The sequence below is a fragment of the Gloeophyllum trabeum genome, assembly GCF_000344685.1.
Source record: "Gloeophyllum trabeum ATCC 11539 unplaced genomic scaffold GLOTRscaffold_00002, whole genome shotgun sequence".
NCBI classification, from domain to species: domain Eukaryota; kingdom Fungi; phylum Basidiomycota; class Agaricomycetes; order Gloeophyllales; family Gloeophyllaceae; genus Gloeophyllum; species Gloeophyllum trabeum.
In genome coordinates this window covers 1,476,220-1,497,027 of record NW_006920411.1, presented here as the reverse complement: position 1 = coordinate 1,497,027, position 20,808 = coordinate 1,476,220, and the positions used below count along the sequence as shown (strand labels likewise).

The 20,808-nt window shown below is 54.3% G+C and overlaps 8 protein-coding genes across 8 annotated transcripts; 3 read left to right on the top strand and 5 right to left on the bottom strand.

Moving 5' to 3' along the window:
- Positions 1-265: 265 nt before the first annotated feature.
- On the top strand, positions 266-4,356 carry GLOTRDRAFT_119452 (uncharacterized protein; the record flags this gene model as incomplete). The annotated part of the gene is made up of 9 exons (XM_007864102.1): positions 266-355; positions 624-698; positions 830-957; positions 1,099-1,192; positions 1,271-1,374; positions 1,920-2,697; positions 2,766-3,146; positions 3,203-3,382; positions 3,439-4,356. The coding sequence occupies 9 exons, from the start codon at positions 266-268 to the stop codon at positions 4,186-4,188; spliced, it is 2,580 nt and encodes an 859-aa protein (XP_007862293.1). The 3' UTR covers positions 4,189-4,356.
- On the bottom strand, positions 4,352-6,678 carry GLOTRDRAFT_136174 (uncharacterized protein). The gene is made up of 4 exons (XM_007864101.1): positions 6,197-6,678; positions 6,055-6,143; positions 5,057-5,939; positions 4,352-4,996 (listed from the first exon to the last, which is right to left on the bottom strand). The coding sequence occupies exons 1-4, from the start codon at positions 6,627-6,629 to the stop codon at positions 4,641-4,643; spliced, it is 1,761 nt and encodes a 586-aa protein (XP_007862292.1). The 5' UTR covers positions 6,630-6,678; the 3' UTR covers positions 4,352-4,640.
- A 195-nt stretch (positions 6,679-6,873) lies between these two features.
- Positions 6,874-10,305, bottom strand: GLOTRDRAFT_136173 (uncharacterized protein; the record flags this gene model as incomplete). Its single annotated transcript, XM_007864100.1, has 6 exons — positions 6,874-7,389; positions 7,443-7,942; positions 8,002-8,316; positions 8,371-9,924; positions 9,983-10,196; positions 10,255-10,305. The coding sequence occupies 6 exons, from the start codon at positions 10,303-10,305 to the stop codon at positions 6,874-6,876; spliced, it is 3,150 nt and encodes a 1,049-aa protein (XP_007862291.1).
- A 319-nt stretch (positions 10,306-10,624) lies between these two features.
- GLOTRDRAFT_136172 (Clavaminate synthase-like protein) lies at positions 10,625-11,965 on the top strand (the record flags this gene model as incomplete). The annotated part of the gene is made up of 7 exons (XM_007864099.1): positions 10,625-10,730; positions 10,783-10,876; positions 10,941-11,044; positions 11,109-11,261; positions 11,317-11,382; positions 11,438-11,521; positions 11,580-11,965. 7 exons carry the CDS (start codon positions 10,625-10,627, stop codon positions 11,963-11,965), a joined length of 993 nt encoding a protein of 330 aa, XP_007862290.1.
- On the bottom strand, positions 11,719-14,223 carry GLOTRDRAFT_55086 (glucose-6-phosphate dehydrogenase). The gene is made up of 8 exons (XM_007863673.1): positions 14,086-14,223; positions 14,000-14,034; positions 13,279-13,945; positions 13,151-13,227; positions 12,895-13,096; positions 12,535-12,839; positions 12,341-12,483; positions 11,719-12,280 (listed from the first exon to the last, which is right to left on the bottom strand). Exons 1-8 carry the CDS (start codon positions 14,168-14,170, stop codon positions 12,247-12,249), a joined length of 1,548 nt encoding a protein of 515 aa, XP_007861864.1. The 5' UTR covers positions 14,171-14,223; the 3' UTR covers positions 11,719-12,246.
- A 217-nt stretch (positions 14,224-14,440) lies between these two features.
- GLOTRDRAFT_33218 (uncharacterized protein) lies at positions 14,441-15,258 on the top strand (the record flags this gene model as incomplete). Its single annotated transcript, XM_007863490.1, has 4 exons — positions 14,441-14,733; positions 14,794-14,937; positions 15,001-15,115; positions 15,169-15,258. 4 exons carry the CDS (start codon positions 14,441-14,443, stop codon positions 15,256-15,258), a joined length of 642 nt encoding a protein of 213 aa, XP_007861681.1.
- Positions 15,259-15,663: 405 nt separating this feature from the next.
- On the bottom strand, positions 15,664-16,755 carry GLOTRDRAFT_103288 (ubiquitin--protein ligase; the record flags this gene model as incomplete). Its single annotated transcript, XM_007864098.1, has 7 exons — positions 15,664-15,788; positions 15,846-15,974; positions 16,023-16,075; positions 16,143-16,257; positions 16,321-16,400; positions 16,452-16,493; positions 16,736-16,755. The coding sequence occupies 7 exons, from the start codon at positions 16,753-16,755 to the stop codon at positions 15,664-15,666; spliced, it is 564 nt and encodes a 187-aa protein (XP_007862289.1).
- Positions 16,756-17,746: 991 nt separating this feature from the next.
- On the bottom strand, positions 17,747-20,798 carry GLOTRDRAFT_119447 (uncharacterized protein). Its single transcript, XM_007864097.1, has 13 exons — positions 20,479-20,798; positions 20,351-20,428; positions 20,052-20,297; positions 19,931-19,999; positions 19,493-19,877; positions 18,978-18,991; positions 18,848-18,925; positions 18,735-18,795; positions 18,614-18,678; positions 18,549-18,567; positions 18,428-18,495; positions 18,309-18,377; positions 17,747-18,253 (listed from the first exon to the last, which is right to left on the bottom strand). Exons 1-13 carry the CDS (start codon positions 20,645-20,647, stop codon positions 17,949-17,951), a joined length of 1,626 nt encoding a protein of 541 aa, XP_007862288.1. The 5' UTR covers positions 20,648-20,798; the 3' UTR covers positions 17,747-17,948.
- Between the last annotated feature and the right edge of the window lie 10 nt (positions 20,799-20,808).

Genomic DNA, 20,808 nt, shown 5'->3' with positions numbered 1-20,808 from the left:
CCTGTCAGGAAAGTGGCCGAAAATTCGACCTGCTAAACCCCGCGGCGTCGTCATCATTCTCTGCGTGTAAAAACGCTATCATCCGCAAGGTCTTCCCTTTCCTTGTCAGGTGATGTCCTACCAGCAATCCCAGCGACTTTCGTCGGCTTTGCGGCTGGTTCTTTGTTCAAATCCAATATAAGTGTCAGTTTGACAAATAATTCGACCTGAATTTCCTCGCATCGTTCCGCGTATCCTCCTAGCGACAATTCAACATCTAACTGCAATGCCTTCTCTTCTCGAGCCCCAGACATTTCCAGCCATCGACGGCATTTCTGCAAGCATCCTCGTCCTCGCCGGTTATCAATACTACGAGGTCAGTCACAGTGTGGTAGACTCCCCGGTGTTTGTCCAGAACCGTAACCGCAATAGCTCCGTTCTTCTCCTCAACCACAGGCTGTTCCGCTGGAAACAGGTCAACCTTGCAGTCCGTAAAACATCGTCTCTGATTACTTGCGTGAATGTCCGCGATCGCGGATGTCTTGCGCGCGCTCTACTCTTGATAGACTCAGTCCTCTCGGGACCGTAGGATGACTCTGGCCATCTGTCACTCCGTTCGGAACCGCCCCTCAGACCGTTCATAGCTTGCGTCCTGGGACACCGCGCTGTATCCAGCCCGCTTTGTCCAAGGTCGCGTACCTACCGGAATCGCCGCGTACGTGAGGATTTCGACCGTAATCTCGAGGCTTACCCCGCGAGGCGAGGATTCCCCGTCGGCCCAAAATCTCGCACGAGGGGCTGTACGAGTTGTGGCGCGTGAATATGGCATGTGACGCCGACCGTCGTTCAGCATTTTTGGTGGACGCTCCCAGTGTCACTCTTTGGGCGCCGAAATCCCTCGGGGACGATCGTCGAGGCTGCGGGCGTCTTTCTTGTCGGAGTGTACTCTCGTAGAGGCGGCAGCTCAGGGCCACTGAAGTGAGCGACCTAGACGGGGGGCTCCAGCTTCAAGCTTCGAGCCCTGAACACCGGTTGGCGCTCAACGTTCGACCTATGAAGCATTATCTGTCAACAGACTGGTTCTTCCCGCCCGCTGTCTTTCTTCTTCCTGAAACATAGACCGGCGGAGCAGGGACTCTACGTCACTCCCATTACCTCTGGCAAATTGTCATCGAGCTATGTAGCAGGTATGGAACAGGCTAATGGAAGACCGGTGCGGCGACGCTGCTCATGCAGGGAGGGACTGCCTGCCGCTGTCAACGCCATTGCCCGCTCTCATGATCGTGTATAGGTGCGTCCGAGCAGGCGCCACTTTCGTGGCGAGTCAGGGATGCATGTAGTCCCGGGGCGCAAGGTCGGACAGGTTGTTGTCGACCACATATGTGTAGCTACAAGGTGAGGTAGGCCATGCCAGTGCCATTCCGTACCCTTGCTAGTAGTATATGCGTATACAGTCAGCGCATGTATCTGGCAGACATGTCCGAGGTCGGTATATCTGTCGGGCAAGGTACTAACTAGCCCTTCGGTGTATATTTTGACATGTCCAGTATGCACTCTAACAAACACCATCTTTTCATAAAACCCCCAGATCCTAGTTAATCTGGGCCTCTGGATACAATGACACGAAAGGGGGCTCGTAACATGCTGTGCAGTCTCATTTGGCGGAAGTTGTAGCGAAGAAAACAACATGAACGAGACAAGACGCAAGTCTCGGAGGGGGAGGCGTGGGAAACACTCTTGCACGACCGACATTGACGCGGTGTGGCGTCAATCACAGACACCCACGCTTACTGTTCGTCCACGACCTGCTCGGACGACGACCGACGCAGTTGCTATCATAACTGCTCGACAAACGACGCGTACGACGGCCGTACTGCTCTCTGACCACAATATACCTGGCTTCCAGCCTGATTCTGCGAGGATCACGACTACAACCCTAGATACGAGTGGCAGACACTAGACTCTGATAACATGGCTCCCGGCAAAGGCGCCCCTTCAGCGTCCATCCTCTTCCACCCAAAGAAACCAAAGCCCGGGCAGGCTCCCCCACCAAAAGCCCCAGGCACGCCGCGCAAGGCCCCGCCGAAGCCGCCGCCCAAGGACGACGACCTGAACCCGCCGCGCCCGGAGGGCGAGTACATCGAGTACCAGCTCGAGTCGTCCGCGCTCAACGGGTGGAAGTACGACCTGATGAAGTTCGACTCGCGCCGGCCCGTCGACGTCGGCACGTGGGTCCCGCCCGTCAAGCTCAACCGCAAGGAGCCGCGCCGCGAGCTCGCGCCCCAGGCGCGCGCCCCGCAGGCGGTCGGCCCGATGCTGGGCCCCGACGGGAAGCCTGTTATTGGCGCGGACGGGAACCCGGTGATGGTGGATGCGGAGGGGCGCCCGATACATAACCTCAGTGGCGCGGGCGTGGCCGCGCCGGGCGATAAGAAGAATGGGAGGAAGAAGTTCCAGAAGAAGACAAGGCAGGTGTATCTGATCCCGGAGGAGGTGAGGCAGCTGAGGAAGGAGGAGCGGTACCCATGGGTGATGGAGGATGCGAGTGGCCAGGAGGTGTGGGTTGGCAAGATGGAGGAGGTTTCTCGGTCAGAGACACATGCTTTCTTCATGCCAACGGCAAATGAGGTGTTCAAGTTCGTGCCTGCAAACCGATGGTACAAGTTCCAGAAGAAGCCGAACTACAGGATACCCAATCTAGAGGAGGCTGAATCCATGGTTTGTACATTCGTGTTATTGCCAATACACTTACTGAACGTTGACGGCTTCACACCGCGTCTGATCAGATGGCGAAGATTCAGAAGAATAAAGACCCAGGACGCTGGCTTCCTCACAATCGCACGTCAGGCTCCGCTGCCAGCGGTAGCGGTGGAGGAGGAGGAGGTACAGCCTCTGTCTCGATGCCCTATATACAGGCCGGACCATCTCTCGTCTATGACGCGGGGACCTCCCTCGGACCAGGCGGTCGTAGACTTCGCGCTGTGGACAGTGGAATGGAACGCGGTCTGTTTGGTGATGACGATGAGGAGGATAGTAAGAGGAGGAGACAGCGGGAGTATGGCGGAGAAGGTGATCAGGATGAGATGGACTATGAGGAGATCTTCGAGGATGACGAAGAGAAGCCTAATGTGGATGAGGCGGAGGACGAGGAAGCCAAGGAGCTTGAGGTATGTGCCAGTGCTGATGATCGCCATCATAATGGTCATTGTAGTCCCATCAATAGGAGCGTATGAAGAAGGAATATAGCAAGGCGAAGGTTCTGAATGACGGGGAGGAGAGCGAGGACGAAGAAGACGAGACGAAGCTGACAAAGGCTGGCAGGCAGCTGAAGAAACTGATGCGGAGTCTCGAAAAGAACCAGGCGTATGAAAGTGATGATGACGAGAATCCATACGCGAGCGAGGTGTGTAACATGCTCCACTCATGGCACGGGGATGTTCATTGGTCATTGTCATGCAGGAGGAGGAATCGGAGGAAGAACCTCCAGAAGTTCCAGTCGGTCCTGCAGTACAGGATCAGTCTCAATCGCAATCCCAGTCGCGATCCGGCTCGCAACAGCCTCTGCCCTCCACTCCTCTACCCGCTCCCACACCCATTAAAAAGGAGCCTCCAGCAGCATCCTTATCTCGCCCGACGTCCCCGACGCAGTCGGGACACTCCATCGTAGCGAAACGAGCTACCAGCCCTCCTAAAATATCCAAAGTCAAGACGAGCCCGAATGTGAGCAGAGCGAGCAGTCCCCTTGCTCAGGGACCCGCAAGTCCCTTAGGTAGACCTGGTAGCCCTGTCAACGGCGCCCCTCCCCCTAGCGCGGCGCCGACGCCTAGTAAACAAAACAACAAGCGTAAAGCTGAAGACGCCCCTACGTCGCCAACGTCGCCTACTACGGCTGCGGACGGGACCACGGGCACCGAGCAGCGTAAGAGGAAGAAGCGCAAGCCAGCACTGCCCGTCGAAGAACTCACGGCCAGTAAGCTGGTCGAGTGGATCCAAGCTCATCCAGGATGCACTACGAAGGATTGCATCAACGCCTTCAGGGGATATTTGGAGCATTCGAAGGACGGCAGGAAAATCTTTTCAGATCTCATCAAGGAGGTCGCAACTATCAAGTCGAATTTGCTCATCTTGAGGCCGCAATACAGAGGAGACGATGCTCCGGATGGTACGACTCCGGGTAGTGCACCTGCGACTCCAGGGCAAGGTAGTTAACCATGTCCGTATTTCGCCTGTTTCGCCTGTATTGTATCACCGCGCTAGGTATGTCGTTCAGTGTACGGATTACTTGTATTGCTGCACCCTTCCCGGGGGCAGCAACAGAACGGTCTCGTTTTTAGTCCGGGACGTCGTGTTTCGTCCAAGAATAATACATTGAACGGGACATACAGCGTGACGCCATGCGATGAGGCATCGGGTATAGCAGATCTCGATAATTTGTGGCAAGAACGTGAAAGGTGTTGGTAAAATGATCTTTTGATACAAGCGAATCAAATGGCATCTCCGGCCTCAGTAATGTAATCTGTCGTGGACGGAGCCACTTGAGAGCGGTCTCATAACCAAATAATAGTAGACTTCAGCCCAAGCCCTCGCAGCCAAAACAGAAAAGACATAAGGAAGGTAGTGAAGCAACCTTATCGATACAACAGTGTAGAACCCAGTACATCTCATGCAGTTGTCTCTGCTGCCTTCGCCGTTGGCCCGTTGACGTGGCCATTTTGCTGGGGCGGACCTGCAGAGGCAGCACCGGGTGGATATGCATTCTGTGAAGAGCCAGGTCGCGACACCGGCTGTGAGGGCTGTTGTGGGGGGTGCGTGGGATGTGGCGGATGAGATACAGGAGGTGCGGCGTAATGGTTGTGGGCCATGGGAGGAGGGCCTTGGGCGTATCCCATTGGCGGGGGACCTCCGGGAGCGAAAGGCGGCATGCCTGCACGCATGTTATCTACTTCATGTCGCAGCATCTCAATCTCACGGGCCATCTCCTGATGGCCATGCTTCAGCTGAACTATGAAGTCAATAGCTGCAGTGCGAGGAGGGAGTCAGCCGGAAAATATAAACGGTTTGGTCTCAGAAATTTTACCTTTACTGAGGATCTCCCATTTGCTGGCTTTCATGCCGCGGTCGGCGGGAAGTTGGTCTCGCAGTTCATCGAAGAGGTCCTTCATTTCCTTCCGCCGTTTCCGTTCGGCCAACTTGTGTGACACGCGGAGCTCAGGTGACCGAGAGTATGGCGTACTGTCCTTCTTGGACCCAGAGGTCGGGGTGCCGGGACCGCCAGAGTCGGACTGTTGCTCGGTCGCAGATGTCGGCGACTGCCCCTGGCTTCCCGCGCTTGGGTCCGGTGCCGGAGCACGCGAGGGTGGTCGTGATCTCGACCGCAACACCCTTTGCGTGGTCGGACCTGGGGACGTCATGTCTGGGACGGACATCCTACGGTCCGAAGCGAACGTGACAGTATAATTCATCGAGAGTGGGGGAGGGGGTGGAGGCGGGGGCGGGGCGGATGGGTCGAAAGGTCTTGGTGGCCCGGGCATGTTATTTGGATTGGAACCATTCGGGTTAGGTCCTGTGGCTGGTCCTGCCTGTTCCGGAGGATGCGTCGTGGCTGGCCACGCGAAAGTAGCCATGCCTCCTGGTGGACGGCCATGCGGATCTGCGGCGAACCCCGAAGCAGGCGCATATCCCACATTATTCGCAAACACGCCTGGCGCAGAGTCCCGTCTTTCGTTAGCCCACCACTGCGGCTGCTCTCCTGGCACGCTGGGCAGCCGCGAATCTACAGAATAGCGGCGGTCATTCAGGCTCAACTGGGCTATTCTCTGCGTATCAAATGCAGATCCTCTACGCTTCGCAGCCGGTCCTTCCGCATCCACGTTCATACCAGGACCGACCAGTTGAGGATCAATCTCGGCACCCTCAGATGCAGCAGCTTCTCTATCGGAGGACATTTTGCGCTTCGTCCCCTGAATTCGATCAAGATACACGCGTAAGCACGGAGCAAGTCAAGGTGGCATGAATGGGGCAGCAAAGGGGAGACTCTACACACGACCTGATACGTTGTGAGCGATAACTACTCACCGCGTTAGCAGTTCCATTCCCCGTCGGAGACAATTGTCTTCCCCCCTGATCGACATCCATATCGGTTGCGCCTTGCGGTTTGCTTGAGCCTGCGTTAGGATTATGACCAAGAGCGACTGGCGGCACGGACTGAGAACTGTACCTTCAGGTGCAGGAGTATCGGACTGTGCAGACATGGGTTGCCGCCAAGAGGTTTCATTTACGGGTTGCGATCCCTCAGGACGTCGACTGGCGGTTGCGTCGCCAAAAGTGTAAGGAGAGGCAGGACGCCGTTCCTTAGAGTTGTTCCGGGACTTAGTTACAGGAGAAGGGGAGCCAGAATTCGGATCCTGGCTGTTTGAAGGAACGGTAGGCTGCAAATGAGGACTGGCAGCATGCAACGACGGGTCTGTTATGGAGCCCCGACGCTGGTTCTGTAAATATTCTAGGGGAGCGAGTGTTCCAGTCGGAGGATGTCGTGCAGGAGACAAGGGTTTTTTGTGGGAATTATCGGCGGCGACGGGATCCGGATTAGCCGGTGGCTTATCGTCATTGTGGGCGGCGGTGGCGGGCGAGGTGTCCATGTCGTTTGCCATGGCTCACGCAACGCGGGCGACGACGACGGGGCGGATGCGGACAACGGCGAGGAGACTTAGTTGAATTCAGGAGAGCGAGAGCAGTTCTGGGCGGTCCGTGGTCAACGTGTCTGGGACGCTCCCACGTGAGTCCCGCGAGGGTATATCTCCTCCTCTTCCATAAATGGTTATATTGCGCGACCGATCATTTCCACAGATTCGGCCTGTACTTCCCTTTATCATTATTTATTCTAGTGGACAAACGCTACACTTCCGCTTGCAATCCTAGGGATCGCAGTGTGCTCCGCTGCTCGTCTGAGAGAGAAATGTACTGTTCGTACTTCTGGCTGTTTCGCGTTCTGCGCCCAGGTTTCGCGATTTGAGTCTCTCGGCGCTCCTCTTCCTCGTCCGCGGCTACCATGTGTCTCACCCAAGGCAAATAGTCTAGGAACAACGCCGGCTCCGGCGACGCCGAGGGAATCGCGAACGTGGAGGGCAGGATTGATCGAAGTACCGCCACCACGTGAGAGACATGCGTTCTGGACGGGACGTGCATCTCGGGAATCCCTCGACCACGAGTCCTGAAGCTGTCATGGCCTCGTGGAAGGGAAGGGCTTCTTGCGATGCTCTCCCACAACCATTGCCGGACTTCCTGCCTGATATCTTCGTCCCAATGGTACAGCGCGGTTGCGTCCAGGGCATGAACGGTCGGCCCAGAGAAGAGCATTCGGTGCCCCGTTTCATCGCTAACCGAAGGTTGAGACTCCTGTTCCAGTAACACCTGTAACAATGCGTATTCAGAATTTATAATAATTGCTTGTTGAGTAAAAATACCTGAGGCATCTGCCATGCTTTCCGACTGAGCGCACCGTCTAAAAATGACAGAGTCTCCGTATGGTGCGCCAATCCTCTCAAAAGCTCTAGCTGAGCTCTCGCGTCCGAAGATCCATCAGTCGCTGCGCCGGAGGTAGATCCACTATACTCCGTGCTAATCGCAGTGGGCGGATCGGATCCTAGTAGTTCCGGGTTTTCAATGTTCTTCAACCAGAACGCCGCTTTGACGGAGCACAGGAACTGGAGCTGATTGATTGTCTTCCGAAGATCCGAGCCTGCCTGCAGGTCTTGGTGCCGAGTCCAACCTATCGTATCTGTTAAGACGTCTACATCCCAGGTTTGAAGCGTTTTGCACAGGTCGGTGAGAAACCGATGATCGATACAGAACCCTTCTGCGAGCGAGAGGCATTGAAGATAGGAAGCAGTAACCGCAGCGGGGGCCGGGGAAAATGTCAGGATTTCTTGGAGAGGAAGGTCTTGCAGCGGGACCAAAGATAGGTCTGCGGAGAAGATCCACCCTGAGTCAGACTGAAGATTAAAGGATCCATGGCGCGCCTACCGTTGCAAGTCATGACCACCGGTCTTCGACAATCCTTAATGAGACTGATAACGGCGGGCCAAAAGGATTGGTCTTCCTTGTAAAGCACGTCTACTTCTTCCAGAAGCACGAGAGATTGGCGGATCTTGTCTTCTTGCGGGATAGTAGCGGCGAAGGCATCAACCCTCGCATCGATGCCTTTGGAAGGAGAAGTGAACCCGGAATCTTGGCTATGGCTGGGAGGAAGGTTATCTTGATCTCTCGAGCTGGCTTCGTCTGGATCGACGGAGTTGCGCTCGGTTTGTGGGCGTGCCTCGTTGTACTTCGTGAAGAGTCCTGCAAACCAGAGCACTTTAGTCCAACACGTGCTGCGAGTTTAAATCCGCCCACCAGCTGGCTTGCGGAAGACCCCCTTGCGAAGCGTGTGGTTCTTGCCGACGTCGCCCACGAGGCTATCCAAATTGGTGTTGCTTCGTTTGCCTATCCCTGGGTATACCTCAAATACTTCCCAACCCAGCTCTTCTGCACAGGCATACACAGCAGCAGTTTTCCCGCAGCCTGGAGGTCCGGTCAGGAGTATCGTGTTGGTGAGTCTGTTGCGGAAATGGGGCTGGCTGGGAGGTATTCGAGGACCCTCTTCCTCTGGAACAGGTTGGGGCGGCTCGGCAGTGGCATCTACCGGCTCTACGGAATCAGATGTAGGATGCAGTCGAGAATATACTTGACGACAGAAGGTGAGGTCGTCTTCACTTCCTGGTAAGACATCCATGTCCGACTCCCTCTCATCACCGGTATCCACTATCCAATCGTCCTCAAGGTCTGAATCTATTCGCCTTCTTCTACGACCTTTGGGTCTCTCCACGGTCCGCTGTATCTTGGGCTTCTTTGCATTGCGCCCCTCTTTGTTCCTCTTGGCCTTTGACCTGCTCTTGCGCTTCTTGCCTTGTGGGTTCTCGGGCAACCCCGCGATAATTTCTGGATCTGCTTGGGTATTTTGCAAAGCCAGAGCTTCTAGCCAGCTCCGGAGATATAACGCATTCGCCTCGTTGCCAAGAACCTCCCCAGCACGCTTCGGACGCCAGCGCTCCGTCCACAGCTGCGAGGATGAATGGAGCTCATTGTGCCGGAGGTAATCTAAGATCCGAGAAATAGCAGGATAGTTTTCGCGATGATGCCTAGGAACAGTATCCAGAAGAGTGCTGATCAGCTCTGAGCTGAATGAAGGGCCGTAGGCGGCGCAGTAGGACGATGAAGATAGATGGCTACTGTCCTCCTTTTGTGAGCTTAGAGTCGGCAAGGAATTCTGTCCGTCTTCTGCAGTAGCCTTTGTCTTGCCTTTGTCTCGATTCCCGAAATGTGGTCGGGGTGCACGGAAAGAAGTCTGTGTGCCGCGTTGGTGCTGCTGTTCAGTATCAGGCAGAGGTGCGTCCGATCCCTTCGCCCGTCTGGTAGGGCTGGGCGGAGCAGGTGTTCCGGCAGTTTTCCGAGCGGCTGCGAAGATAGGGAATACGGGTTTGACCTTGGCTTGCGGAGCGGACGGGGTAGGAGTTGGTTCTCTCGCGCTACGTGTACGAGGTGCAAATATAGGGAACACTGGTTTCGCTGGTCGTATGTCTTCCCGAGGCTGTACGGGTGACTGTTCGATGACGATAGGATCATCTCGGCTGCCCCCTTCCTCCACCACAATAACATCAGGAGAAGCGACGCAGGAGCTGCTGGGTGGTGGAGTATCAGCTATAGATATCGGCGTGCCGAGCCGTGTGTTACTCTGGGCCGCCTTCATGCTGTGAGGGGAATGAATGCTGTCGTCCTCATTGTTGTCAGCGGTATTGGAAGTAGACCGCAAATTCGTCGTGGCTTTGCTGGGAATTGAGATGTCCTGAGAGCCGGGGGAATTCTGGGACGTGGGGAGCGACATAGGCGGGGACGTCGTAGTTGGAGAATCTAGCAGAGATGTTTTCCAGCTCGTCAAACGCGACGAGATCCGCTTGTGAACACGTACCGGTCGTAGCCCCCTTTGGATCTTTTGATTTCACCACTACGACCAGCTCTGCGTTCGATGGCCCTAAGGGAGTGCTTTCCTCAGAAGCTTGGCTCTCCTGTTCCGAAACTGCCGGGGTCTGTGCTGCATTGCCGGTTTGAGGTTCAGCAGGAAGAACAGCTGCGCTCTTCTTCTGAAAGTGCTGTAGCAGAGTTCTCTGACGAGTCGCGTCAACCTTCGAAGAGAGGTCGTCAGTAGCAGCCACGTAAGGACACGCTGATACCTTCACGTACTGCTTTGCCTTTGGAACCTCTCGCCCCCCCTTTCCTCTTATTTTCTGCCATTGTGAAGAGTTCCAGCCAGTCTCAGCAGCGCACGACAGTCGACAAAGAGGCAGCTAGAGCAGCCACTTCATTGGCAAGATTTGAACGCGTCGCGCTGATTGACGCGTCTTGGACCCCGTGACACCGCTTCGATCTGCTTACCACGCTACCCCGCACCTTCTTGACCAGATCCACCGTTATTGGATCTGCTCTACGATCAAACAAATGCGCTCGACCACCTCGCAGATCGACTTATCCTACAACAATATGCTGCGTTGGATTTCCGACGAGTATCATGGTCAGTGGCCGCTGGAAATTTATTAATCGAATTTAGTCCGACATGCCCTCAGGTTTGAATGGGTCACAGTATGACATTCTAGGGAAACCCCCCTCCGCTCTTGAGTTTGCTCGGTTGGTCCAAATTTCACGACCCGTCCTGATCAAAGGTAACACTACCGCGCATTTCTTCTGGGAAGCCTGATGCCGAATATCGTATAGGGCACAAGGTACAAGCACAGGAAGTATGGTCTAACGACTACCTCATTGAGCGCATGGGGGACCAGAAGATCTCTGTTGCAATCACCCCGGATGGGTGAGTGTATTCCGTGACGATACATTAGCTATCTGTGCGATTGGGAGACATCCTGCACTCCAAGTCGCGCCGACGCCATCACGGCTGGACCAGGCGGGAAAGAATACTTTACTGAGCCTTATGTTCAGCAAATGACCATGGCCGAGTTCTTGGATAAACTTACCTCTGGTCGGTCTCTTGGACATGTCCTGTCTTTCTCGGACCTGACATTTTCTGATCTTATCACGAACAGACGACCAGAATGAAGTGCTCTACATGCAAACGCAAAATGGCAACCTGTACCCAGCAGGCTACTTTGAGCCTGGATCAGTCGACGGTTCCTCAGAATGCGAGAGTCTCAGGGAAGATGCTCCGAGCGAGATACCCTGGTGCAGCGAGGCACTTGGTACGTCCTACACAGTTTCACTGCGGTGCTAATAGACTGAAGTGCTGATACCTAGGGAGATCTCCAGAAGCCGTCAATGTTTGGATAGGCGATAGTAGAAGTACCACCAGCATCCACAGCGGTGAGTCCTTACCTGAAAGGTATGCCCCAGGCGCTCATCGTCACCTCGCCTGCAGATCCATTCGAGAATATATACACTGTAGTCCGAGGGACCAAACATTTCACGCTGCTTCCTCCAACAGAAGCTTGGTGTCTCAAAGGTTTGGCTCACATCTCCAGGCCGGTTTGCGTAATATTCATACATTTTTTCGCGGCTAGAGCGCTCATACCCTCACGCTACATACACCCGCGATTCACCCACCTCCCCGCTCAAACTCGCCCCTACGGACTACCCACCCGTCAGCTGGTCCTCCATCAAGGACCCCGACGACCCCTCCACCTTGTCCTCCAACGCGCACCCCATCCATATCACTCTGCAAGCCGGAGATACCCTATATCTCCCCGTGGGCTGGTGGCACTACGTGCGTCAGTCCGGCGACATCACTATCGCGTTGAACTGGTGGTATGATTTGCAAATGCGAGGTGCCCAGTGGGTATGGCTCAGCTTCCTCAGAGGAATGGGTAGAGATGCAATGATGGGTAATCCTCCCCACGTTCAAGGTACAGAGGGGGCAGGGGATGTATATGGCTCTTCAAGCCAGTAAATTGGTTTCACATCACTTTCTACTTAGTGTCGGAGCCTCTTGATTTGGTTCCTCTCCTTTTTATCGGACCTCACTTGTGTAAAGGTCTAAGCCCACGGTAGAGTGTACAAAAAGCTGTACTTGCTGCTTATTGGTTACATCACGGTACAACATCCTTTGCCATGCGCATCTTCTCCTTTGCTATTTCTACTCTTCTCCGGGTACTTGTCGGGCCCGTCTCCACTATCTATAGCACTTCGATAACAATGACACGTCTTTTCATATGTAGCACGGAGGCTCTCTCACAGGTTCGAGACGTTGGTGACGGGCCAGGCGCTTTTGAATGAAAGGTGCTCATCAATACTTGCGTCACCATGAACACGAAATGAAACTTACTATCCCTCCGTGGAGCGCTTGTAGCCGTACTTGGCGATGAAGGGATCAAGTTCCTTAGGTCCGCGAGAACCGTAAGGGTAAGGAACGGGCTTAGGGCGAGGGCCGCTCAGGCCATCTATCCAGTGAAGGATGGGGGTGAAGATCTAGACGGATATCAGACATCATCGTCAGGGCAGGATTAGCTATGTCCCTACCTTCCAAGCAACATCCAACTCGTCGTCTCGCACAAAGTTCGAGTGGTCACCCTTCAGCGCATCCAGGATCAGAGACTCATATGCCTCTGGGATGTGAATGTCGGCGAACCGCCGCTTGTAAGTGAGGTCCATCTCAGCAGGGAGCGCCCGTGTGTATAGGCCCGGAGTCTTAGTGTTGAACTTCAGGTAAACGGCCTCGGAAGGCTGGATCCGGATAACGAGTTCATTGCGAGAGATATCCTTGAAGATGCCCTGGGTGACGTCCTTGTACTGGATACGAATTTCGACCTTTGCCTCGTTCAGAGCTAGCGAAAGGATTTGGGTCAGGCCCGGAGGACAGTCCGGAAGACAGCGACGTACCTTTGCCAGCCTTCAAGATGAAGGGAACACCCTCCCACCGGGGGTTGTGTATCCAAAGCGTGGTTGCAGCGTAGGTCGGGCAGACGGAGTTGTGGGGGACGGTGTCATCATCCAGGTATCCCGGCTTGCCATTCGCCGCGACGTACTGCCCGAGCAGAGTGTCGCTGCGCTCAACCGGAGGGATAGCACGCAGAACTTTAACCTGTAGCGCATGTCAGTGTCACAGCACACGGACGTGGGCAGAAATAATTGTCACCTTCTCGTCGCGAATATCCTCCGCAGCGAACGAAACAGGCCGCTCCATCGTCAGAATACTCAACACCTGCAGCAGATCTGCAACAATATAAGCGCACGTTCACACCGGCTACCGGCGACCACACTCACGGTTCTGCAAGATATCCCGGATGATACCAAATTCGTCGAAGTAACCGCCACGACCCTCCGTACCGAAGGGCTCCTTGAAAGTAATCTGAACATTGCTGATAGAGTTCTTGTCCCACCCTGACGAGAAGGCGATGTTGGCAAACCGCAGCACAAGCAGGTTTTTGACCATCTCTTTGCCGAGATAGTGGTCAATCCGGAAGGTTTCGTCTTCTGTCCAATGCTCCTTGAGGGCCTTCAGGAGCTCGCGGCAGGAGTCGGTGTCCTTTCCGAAGGGCTTCTCAACGATGATGCGGTTGATGCCGCCCTTCGCGATATAACAATGCTCCTTGAGGTTCTTGGCGACGGGGATGAAGACACTTGGGGGGAGAGCGAGATAGAATACACGGTTGCGCTCCTTTGATTGGTATTTTGATTCGATGCTCTCGAGATACTTGTTGAGGTTATCGAACGAAGGGCCGTCCTCGTAGCCACCGGATACGTAGCTGGAGAGCTTCTTGAACTCCTCTACTTTGGCCTGGGTCTCCGAGTCACCCTCGGGGACCTTGATGTAGCCAGTCGTCCGCTTGTGGTACTCTGCCTCGTCCATCTTCGTGCGCGCGTACCCGACAATGTGTACGTCGCGGGGTAAGAAGCCATTCTTGTACAGACCGAACAGCGCCGGATATGTCTGCAAGAACTTGGTTGAATACAGACTGCATGCGAGAAGGTTGAATAAACGCACCTTCTTCTTTGCCAGGTCGCCAGATGCACCCAGAACTGTGCACGGATATCAGAACATAGCCGCGCGGCGACCTCAAGAGGACTGACCGATAATGATCGTGTTATCCTTGAGCTGGTCGCCGCTGGTCTCCATCGAAGGAATGGTGCCCGACATTGAACGTTGGCGCGACATCGTTGGGGAACAAAGGGAGATAGACGGAGGCTAATAAGACAGAGATTAACAGGATTGTGATGAGAGGCAGAGACTGGAAAGATGTCTTTGTAATTCCCGACTTACTCAGAAGCGGGCGCGTCGATGAGAACATCACCAATGCATCATATCGCCGGCTGTTCCCGGCCCGGTCTCCCTCGGCGTATCCTCACCTATTTTGGGTGCCGGCTTCCACGCTCTCCTGCACACGCGTCTCCGAGCCGCCGGCACTGATTAATAGATTCCACATCCATGACCTTTGCCACCGGACTCGCGAACTCGCCAGACGCCGTCGTCGACAGCCTGCGCGACCTTGTCTCCCCCAGATATGCCAACCAGGACGCCGACGCGATCCACCACTATGCGGGCGCCCTTATTGCCCGACTGAGAGTGGCGAACAGAGCCGCGAACGCAGCAACTCGGGCGCATAAGCAGGTTACGGCCGACGCCAGGCATGAGATGGATCAAGCGCATTTGGGATTGCAGAACCTTCTCTACGAGAAACGCTACCTCGAGAGGGAGATTGAGAAATGTCGCCAATTCGCGTAAGCAGCTGCGGTCCCGCATTGTTCGCGGAGGAAACCTGAAATGGCGTCACCCCACAGGTCCATATATCAGGATGTGCCCATCTATGAGATGGAAGAGTTTTTGCAACTAGCCCCTGCGGAACTTCGGACTGAGGAAGTCCTGGCTGATGAGCACCAGCTCCTGCTTAACCGGCTCTCGTTCGAGCTGAGTGAACGACAAAAGTGAGTCTCTGCGAGACTTGTCCCGTGACTAAGCTATCATGCTGACCGCCGCACTTGTGCAAGGCTAAGCCAGAGATATGAGGAACTCAGAGCACGGAGAGATCAGATGCTGAAGGAGAGCAAGGCGAAGCAGGCTCTGACAGAGACTGTCAAAGGCCATATCGACACATTAATGAAGGTGTGCTTTGCGGCGTGCTGTCCATACTTTGGCTCATCGGTCCGCGATTTCAGACTGCTTTGGAGATCCAAAAGAAAGTGGATGACGTTGTCCCTTCGGCGCCGGAACCTAGCACTGTCGCCACAGCAGCCGCTCCTTCATAGAGCCCTACAGTTTCGCAAATTAACTTATTGCCATGTATACTGTCTTCTTTTACGATCCTCGGCGCTCTTGTGCGTGCACCTGACGTGAGGTGATCCTTTGTATGATATGACTTGTTATATAGTCCGGATTGGCTATCCCTGTACATCAAAATACATACAGACGTGAGAACCCATTGTGGATAACTAGATGTACAAAGAAGTGGTGAGACGTGAAAGTCGTAAGAAGACGTGCAAGCTTACGCTGGAGCGCAGCAGAATATAGCAGTAAGAGACAACCGAGCCCCGAGGGGATGTGCAGGAGACAATGATACAACCAGAGAAAGGAGGTTAACGATCCCGGAAATGCGGCAGAACGGAGCTAGAGGTGAAAACACGCGGAATGACAGCGTTGGAGACAGCGAAGCTTCAAGCTTCATCCCCGCTTATGGAACCGACTTCGCTCATCTCCTCGTCAGCATCCTCGTCCTCGTCGTTCTTACCACCAGCGGCGGAGTCCGCAGCTTCCTTAGTTGCAAAGCGCTGTACGTACTCTGTAAGGAACAGCTGTCAGCACGCAGAATGGCGCGGTGGAGCCAGACGCGGCGTACCTTTGACCCGCGCGTCGTACTCCTTCGGATGCCGCATCAAGAGCGCAGCAGCTTCACCATTCAGCGGGTCGTTGGGGTTAGGGTAGCGGAGCAATTGCGGGAGGAACACCTCGAAGATGTTGATCATGTCTGTGGAAGATCAACACCAGGCGGGGAATGACACACGATGCCACTCACCGAACATAGGAGACCAAGTCTGGTTGATCACGTCCAAGCATACCGATCCACTGCTACCATATGTCGTTTAGCACCGTTCAGCTTTCAGTGAGACGGAGATAGGGTGGGCTGTCAACATACAGTTCATCGATATTGGGATGGAATATCTTGTTCATGAACCCGATACTGGGCGACTTGAAGGGGTACTGGTCAGGCAGCTCAACGTGGATCTTCCATACACCTCCGGCGAAAGGAGCTGACAACACGCCACCACGAGTCAGCGCAGCGGAAGGCTTCCGGGGCGTCGGGCGCGACTCACTCTCGGGGGGTCCATAGAACCGAACATAGAACTCTTGCATGTTATCGTTCACGAGATTGACCTCGTAATCCGACATTAACCTAGGCATGGGTTGTAAGCATGCGGATAGGACACAGCGGACCGTTACGGACAGCCTCATAACATCGGTCTCGATACGACGCTTCCCCGAAGTACTGTGTAAGCGGGAAGAGGCAGGTAAGTCAAGTGTTCAGGCGCGTCTAGCGTTGGGATACTCATCATAGTGACTGGTGTAGGTGGACGGTGAAGAGAGACAGGGGATGGCAAGGGAAGGGGGTGCAGGTAGTTGTGGCACAGGCCTGGGCCAGATATAGCTCTGGGATTCGCCGGCACTCTCGCGGATGGACCGGAGACCGGGAGGGTATCGGGTCAATTGCCTCCGTTACGGCTGAGCTACTATCGACCCGCACCGGACATGGCTGGCCATGTTATATATCTGCCTCGACCAGATGTCTTTTTGTTTTCGTCTCACCCGAATCTCAGAACAGCAGTGAAGGCACGGGATCTGTTCTTCTACTCAAGCAGCCAGTGCTTATCGGCGACCTTACATGAGGACTAGAAGTACGTCCATTCTTCGACAATGCACAACGCGCCCTCGCGTTGGCAGGGCCATGGTCGACCACCTGGTGTAAGGCGAGGACGTTTGTCAACACGGTTTCTACCCTGTGGCTGCCCGCCAGACTGCGACAGGACTGGCGCCGTATCTGGAACGACATTTGGAACGCTTGCCTCACCAGTTGAGCCTGCTCCTACGGTATTGTTCTGGTAAGAAGCTCTAAAGGCGATCAGGAGCGCTGTCGCGATTGTTAGTTATAAGTCAGTAGCTCTCTAGTGTCATCGACGACATACCCAGCCAGAAAAGCCCAAAGGCTGCTATGAGAATTCTTTCCTCTTGCTCGTGAGTGAATATATTGCCACTTCTTCTATGGTGCAACACGACCCTGTTTGCTTGATGAATCTGAGCGATTCCAAGCTTATTGGGGTGGATGAGCCTACATGACCATCACTGCAGCGAGAGCCAGGACTGCTACTGCTGTTTGCATGAGCGTGAAGACACCTGGCTCGCGATGTTGTCCAGCTGTCGCTGCCCTGCATTGTTCAGACCTACTACTTACGGAGGTCCGCAGGTAACAAATGGAGTATCAGGTGTGCCCCGAAGGCCACTACAGCCGCTATAACGCTCTCATTAGTACCTTGGTCTTATCGTGCTCCGTCTGCTCACCGGTTACGAAGGACTGGGTCGGTCGAGTACGGAATAGATCCATAACATGCAATATCAGCTAACAATGATGATAAAGGCGGGTTATCGTAGAGCGGATGCGACATAGTTCCACCATCGTCCATTTCAACGAAGTCTGCCCAACACGAGGACTTGATGCTGCAAACACGAGGAGGGCAGCCTGTTCATTTCCGCAGTCTAAGCACAACATAGATGCATTGCAATCGTTCTATAGAAGAGCCGTATAGTACGTTAGATCCGTAAATAAATCATGTAAGTACGGAGCGTCCCATCAATCTAAGCGAGAATGATGACTGAAGAGTCCAAGTCTCGTCAGGCCGCTTCACCTCCCCGTTTATCCGGAGGCCAACCTTGTCTGGAGGAATACACATCAGACGTTGGTGCTAGGGATCTGGTTTACGACGGGAGGCTGTCCTCCTGGACCAGGCTGGATCACAACAGAATGCCCTGGCTGCTGCTGAATCACGAATGCGTTGGGAGGGAGCATCATTTGCTGCTGCATGGGATAGGCCCCGTTGGCGCCATTTTGATAGCTACCTATGTAGGCTCCTCCAGGATATCCCGGCATCTGTCCAAACCAGGGAAGCTCAATGATATTCTCCTGCCAGGCAAAGGGACGGCCCAGGGCTTGCGCGCGGCTTGTCAGCATGAGAAGGATAATAAAGAATATGGTGACTGCGAGAACGCGGGGGTAAGATGACCGATCATACAGTGAGAACCGAAGACCTACGCAGGCAGAAGTTCGCCCAAGAAAACGCCTCGATCACTTTCATCTCATAGCAGTAACTACGCGAGGAGACTTTCGACGGATCAGTATTTCGGTGACACGGTCATGGCGCATAAACGTACTGCTGCCCGATTTTGTCTGCGTCCGCTGACCGAAAATGGAAGAACATTCGACATAGCCGATAAGATCACTGTGTTGCACTCAACGCTTTTGCAACATTGTTACGGTGGACGAAACACGTACGCTGACCATGCACCCATAGCTACTTTTCATGAGCACAATGTCCTGACGGAGACAGATTCACGCACCAAGCCATAAAGCAGCGAGGACAAACAGCCAGAATGCTTCAAGGCGGGGACGAGACCATTGTAATCTATGAGCATTCATTAGGACGCGCATGCCCGTGCCTGGGGAAGTGTTGCTGCGCACGTTAGAATGAAGGCAAGTATATTCAGTGAGGGTACGATCAAAGCAAAGATGACAAAGTCGCCTGAGATACACGATCATTCAGACAGTTCACAGCAGGGCTGCGAGTTGCTTACGATTGATGTTCGGGAGGAATATGTTGGCAAAGTAGCCAGCGATTCCTAGCACGACCGCGGAAAAGAGCAGTACCACGACTAGATACAAAATTGAACTCCCGCAAAGTAGACGAACTCATGCCGCACTCACTGTAGCCCGCTCGTCTACGGTTCACAAAAACAACTGTCATAGATTTCGTCGTTCAGCAAGTGGATAGTAGATACTGGTAGAGATAGCGCTGTAAGGTTCGTGAAGTCGTGAATCGGTTTAAGACGGAAGGAGGAGGACCGAGAAATCGTAAGGTACGTCAAGCTTTCAAGGACCATGGAACGTGTCTGTCCGGGGTTCTTGCGTTCATCAAACACATTGTAGCGGCGCGACTCGCGCCTGTGCTATTATGTACATCGCGTGGTCTTGGGCAGATCCCATTCTCATGCTCAATCCGTCCGAACTATACTGCTCGACCTCATCCGAAAGATCAACGCCGTGTCGAACTTGAAGCTCGAAACTCGGGCAAGCATAAGTGACTTCTAAGCTTCCCTTCTATTGCGCTCTATGGTACAGTACACTACAATACACGTTACAGCATAGATACACCATCGTGAGTGGTCGTGACCCTACATGTGCCCTACACTGCCCTCCTCATCGAGAGGTGGCCGCATCACCGCCGGGGCGAGGCTTCCCTGTGGAACTTGTCATATCTGTTTGTCGTGTGGGCTCTCTGAGGCCGGTAAGGGAGAGACGGTAATGGAGGAACGCTTGCATCCCGTTTCGACGCATACTTGGAGGCGATTGGCGCGCTCTTCTCGTTATACGTCTTCTCTCCCCGACTGCGTGAGCTGTCACCCCGGACAGGCCCTTGTGGTCGTGAACGTGATTGTGTGCGGCCGACGCGTCCTGCTGTGGCTGGCGCGGGAAGTTGCAGCTCCTTCAGCGGCGTGATCTTCCTGAACCAGTGGGTCGTAGTCGCCGGCCTAGTCCATACATGCTTCCGCCCTTTAAAGTGGAACCGTAGAGCGCAACCCAATAACAATAAACCAAAGCCCCAAACTATATAGCGATTAGCATCATGTTCGCATACAAATGTATGCGAGTCGACTCACTGAGAATGGCGTTAAATAACGAGAAAGCTTCAAGAACATGATATTGCGCTTGATATGTCTCTGTCGAGACTGTCCAACTCGTCAATGCACATCTCAAATGTAGGAAAGGACTTAGACTCACAGTCCGACACGTCCACGGGAGTGGTAGCGTCAGCGTCGGAGAAGCACTCAACATCGGCCGCTTCGGATTCTGAAGTGGCCAAGAAGACACCAAGGGCTAGCCAGAATGTGCCAACAAGACCGAGACATGCCAACTCGATTTTCGTCGAAATTGGACTCTGACTCCTCTTGAAGGTGAATCCCAGCAAGACCGCCATGACCAGGAGTGTTGCGCTGCACACGAAGATGGCGAAAGGGACAAAATGAGCTGGAGCCATGGTCAGAACTGCGACTTAGGCGAATAGAATCTTAGGCGCTTACTGAGATCAGAGGCAATCAGCCTGCTCTGAAAGTGTCCAGCAATCGCCAAGCATACGACCGTCCATATTAGAACGGCGACTACGCGAAGGTTAGCACCATGGCTGCTGAGTACCGCGATGAGTACGCACCATAAATACAGGCTCGCACGATGTTAAACGGCGAAGGCATCTTCCTCAGGAATCTTTGAATCGCTGAAGGCCGTCTAGCGGGAGCAGCGGGACGAGAACGACTTGTCGCACGGCGATGAGAATGATGCTGCGAATGGTGTCGCCTCGGCGTCGAATTTGCGGGCTTCATAAGGGGCCAGTTGACAAGCAAAAACGATGCAAAGGCGTGCTGATCGTCTCAAGGCTGCGAGGCGCAAGGCGCGTCGTCCCGTGGTGTCGCGAGCTGTGCGCAGGGGATGGCGGTCAAGACCAAGGGTGTCCCGGAATGAAAAGAAGCTCGCACCCCCGTTT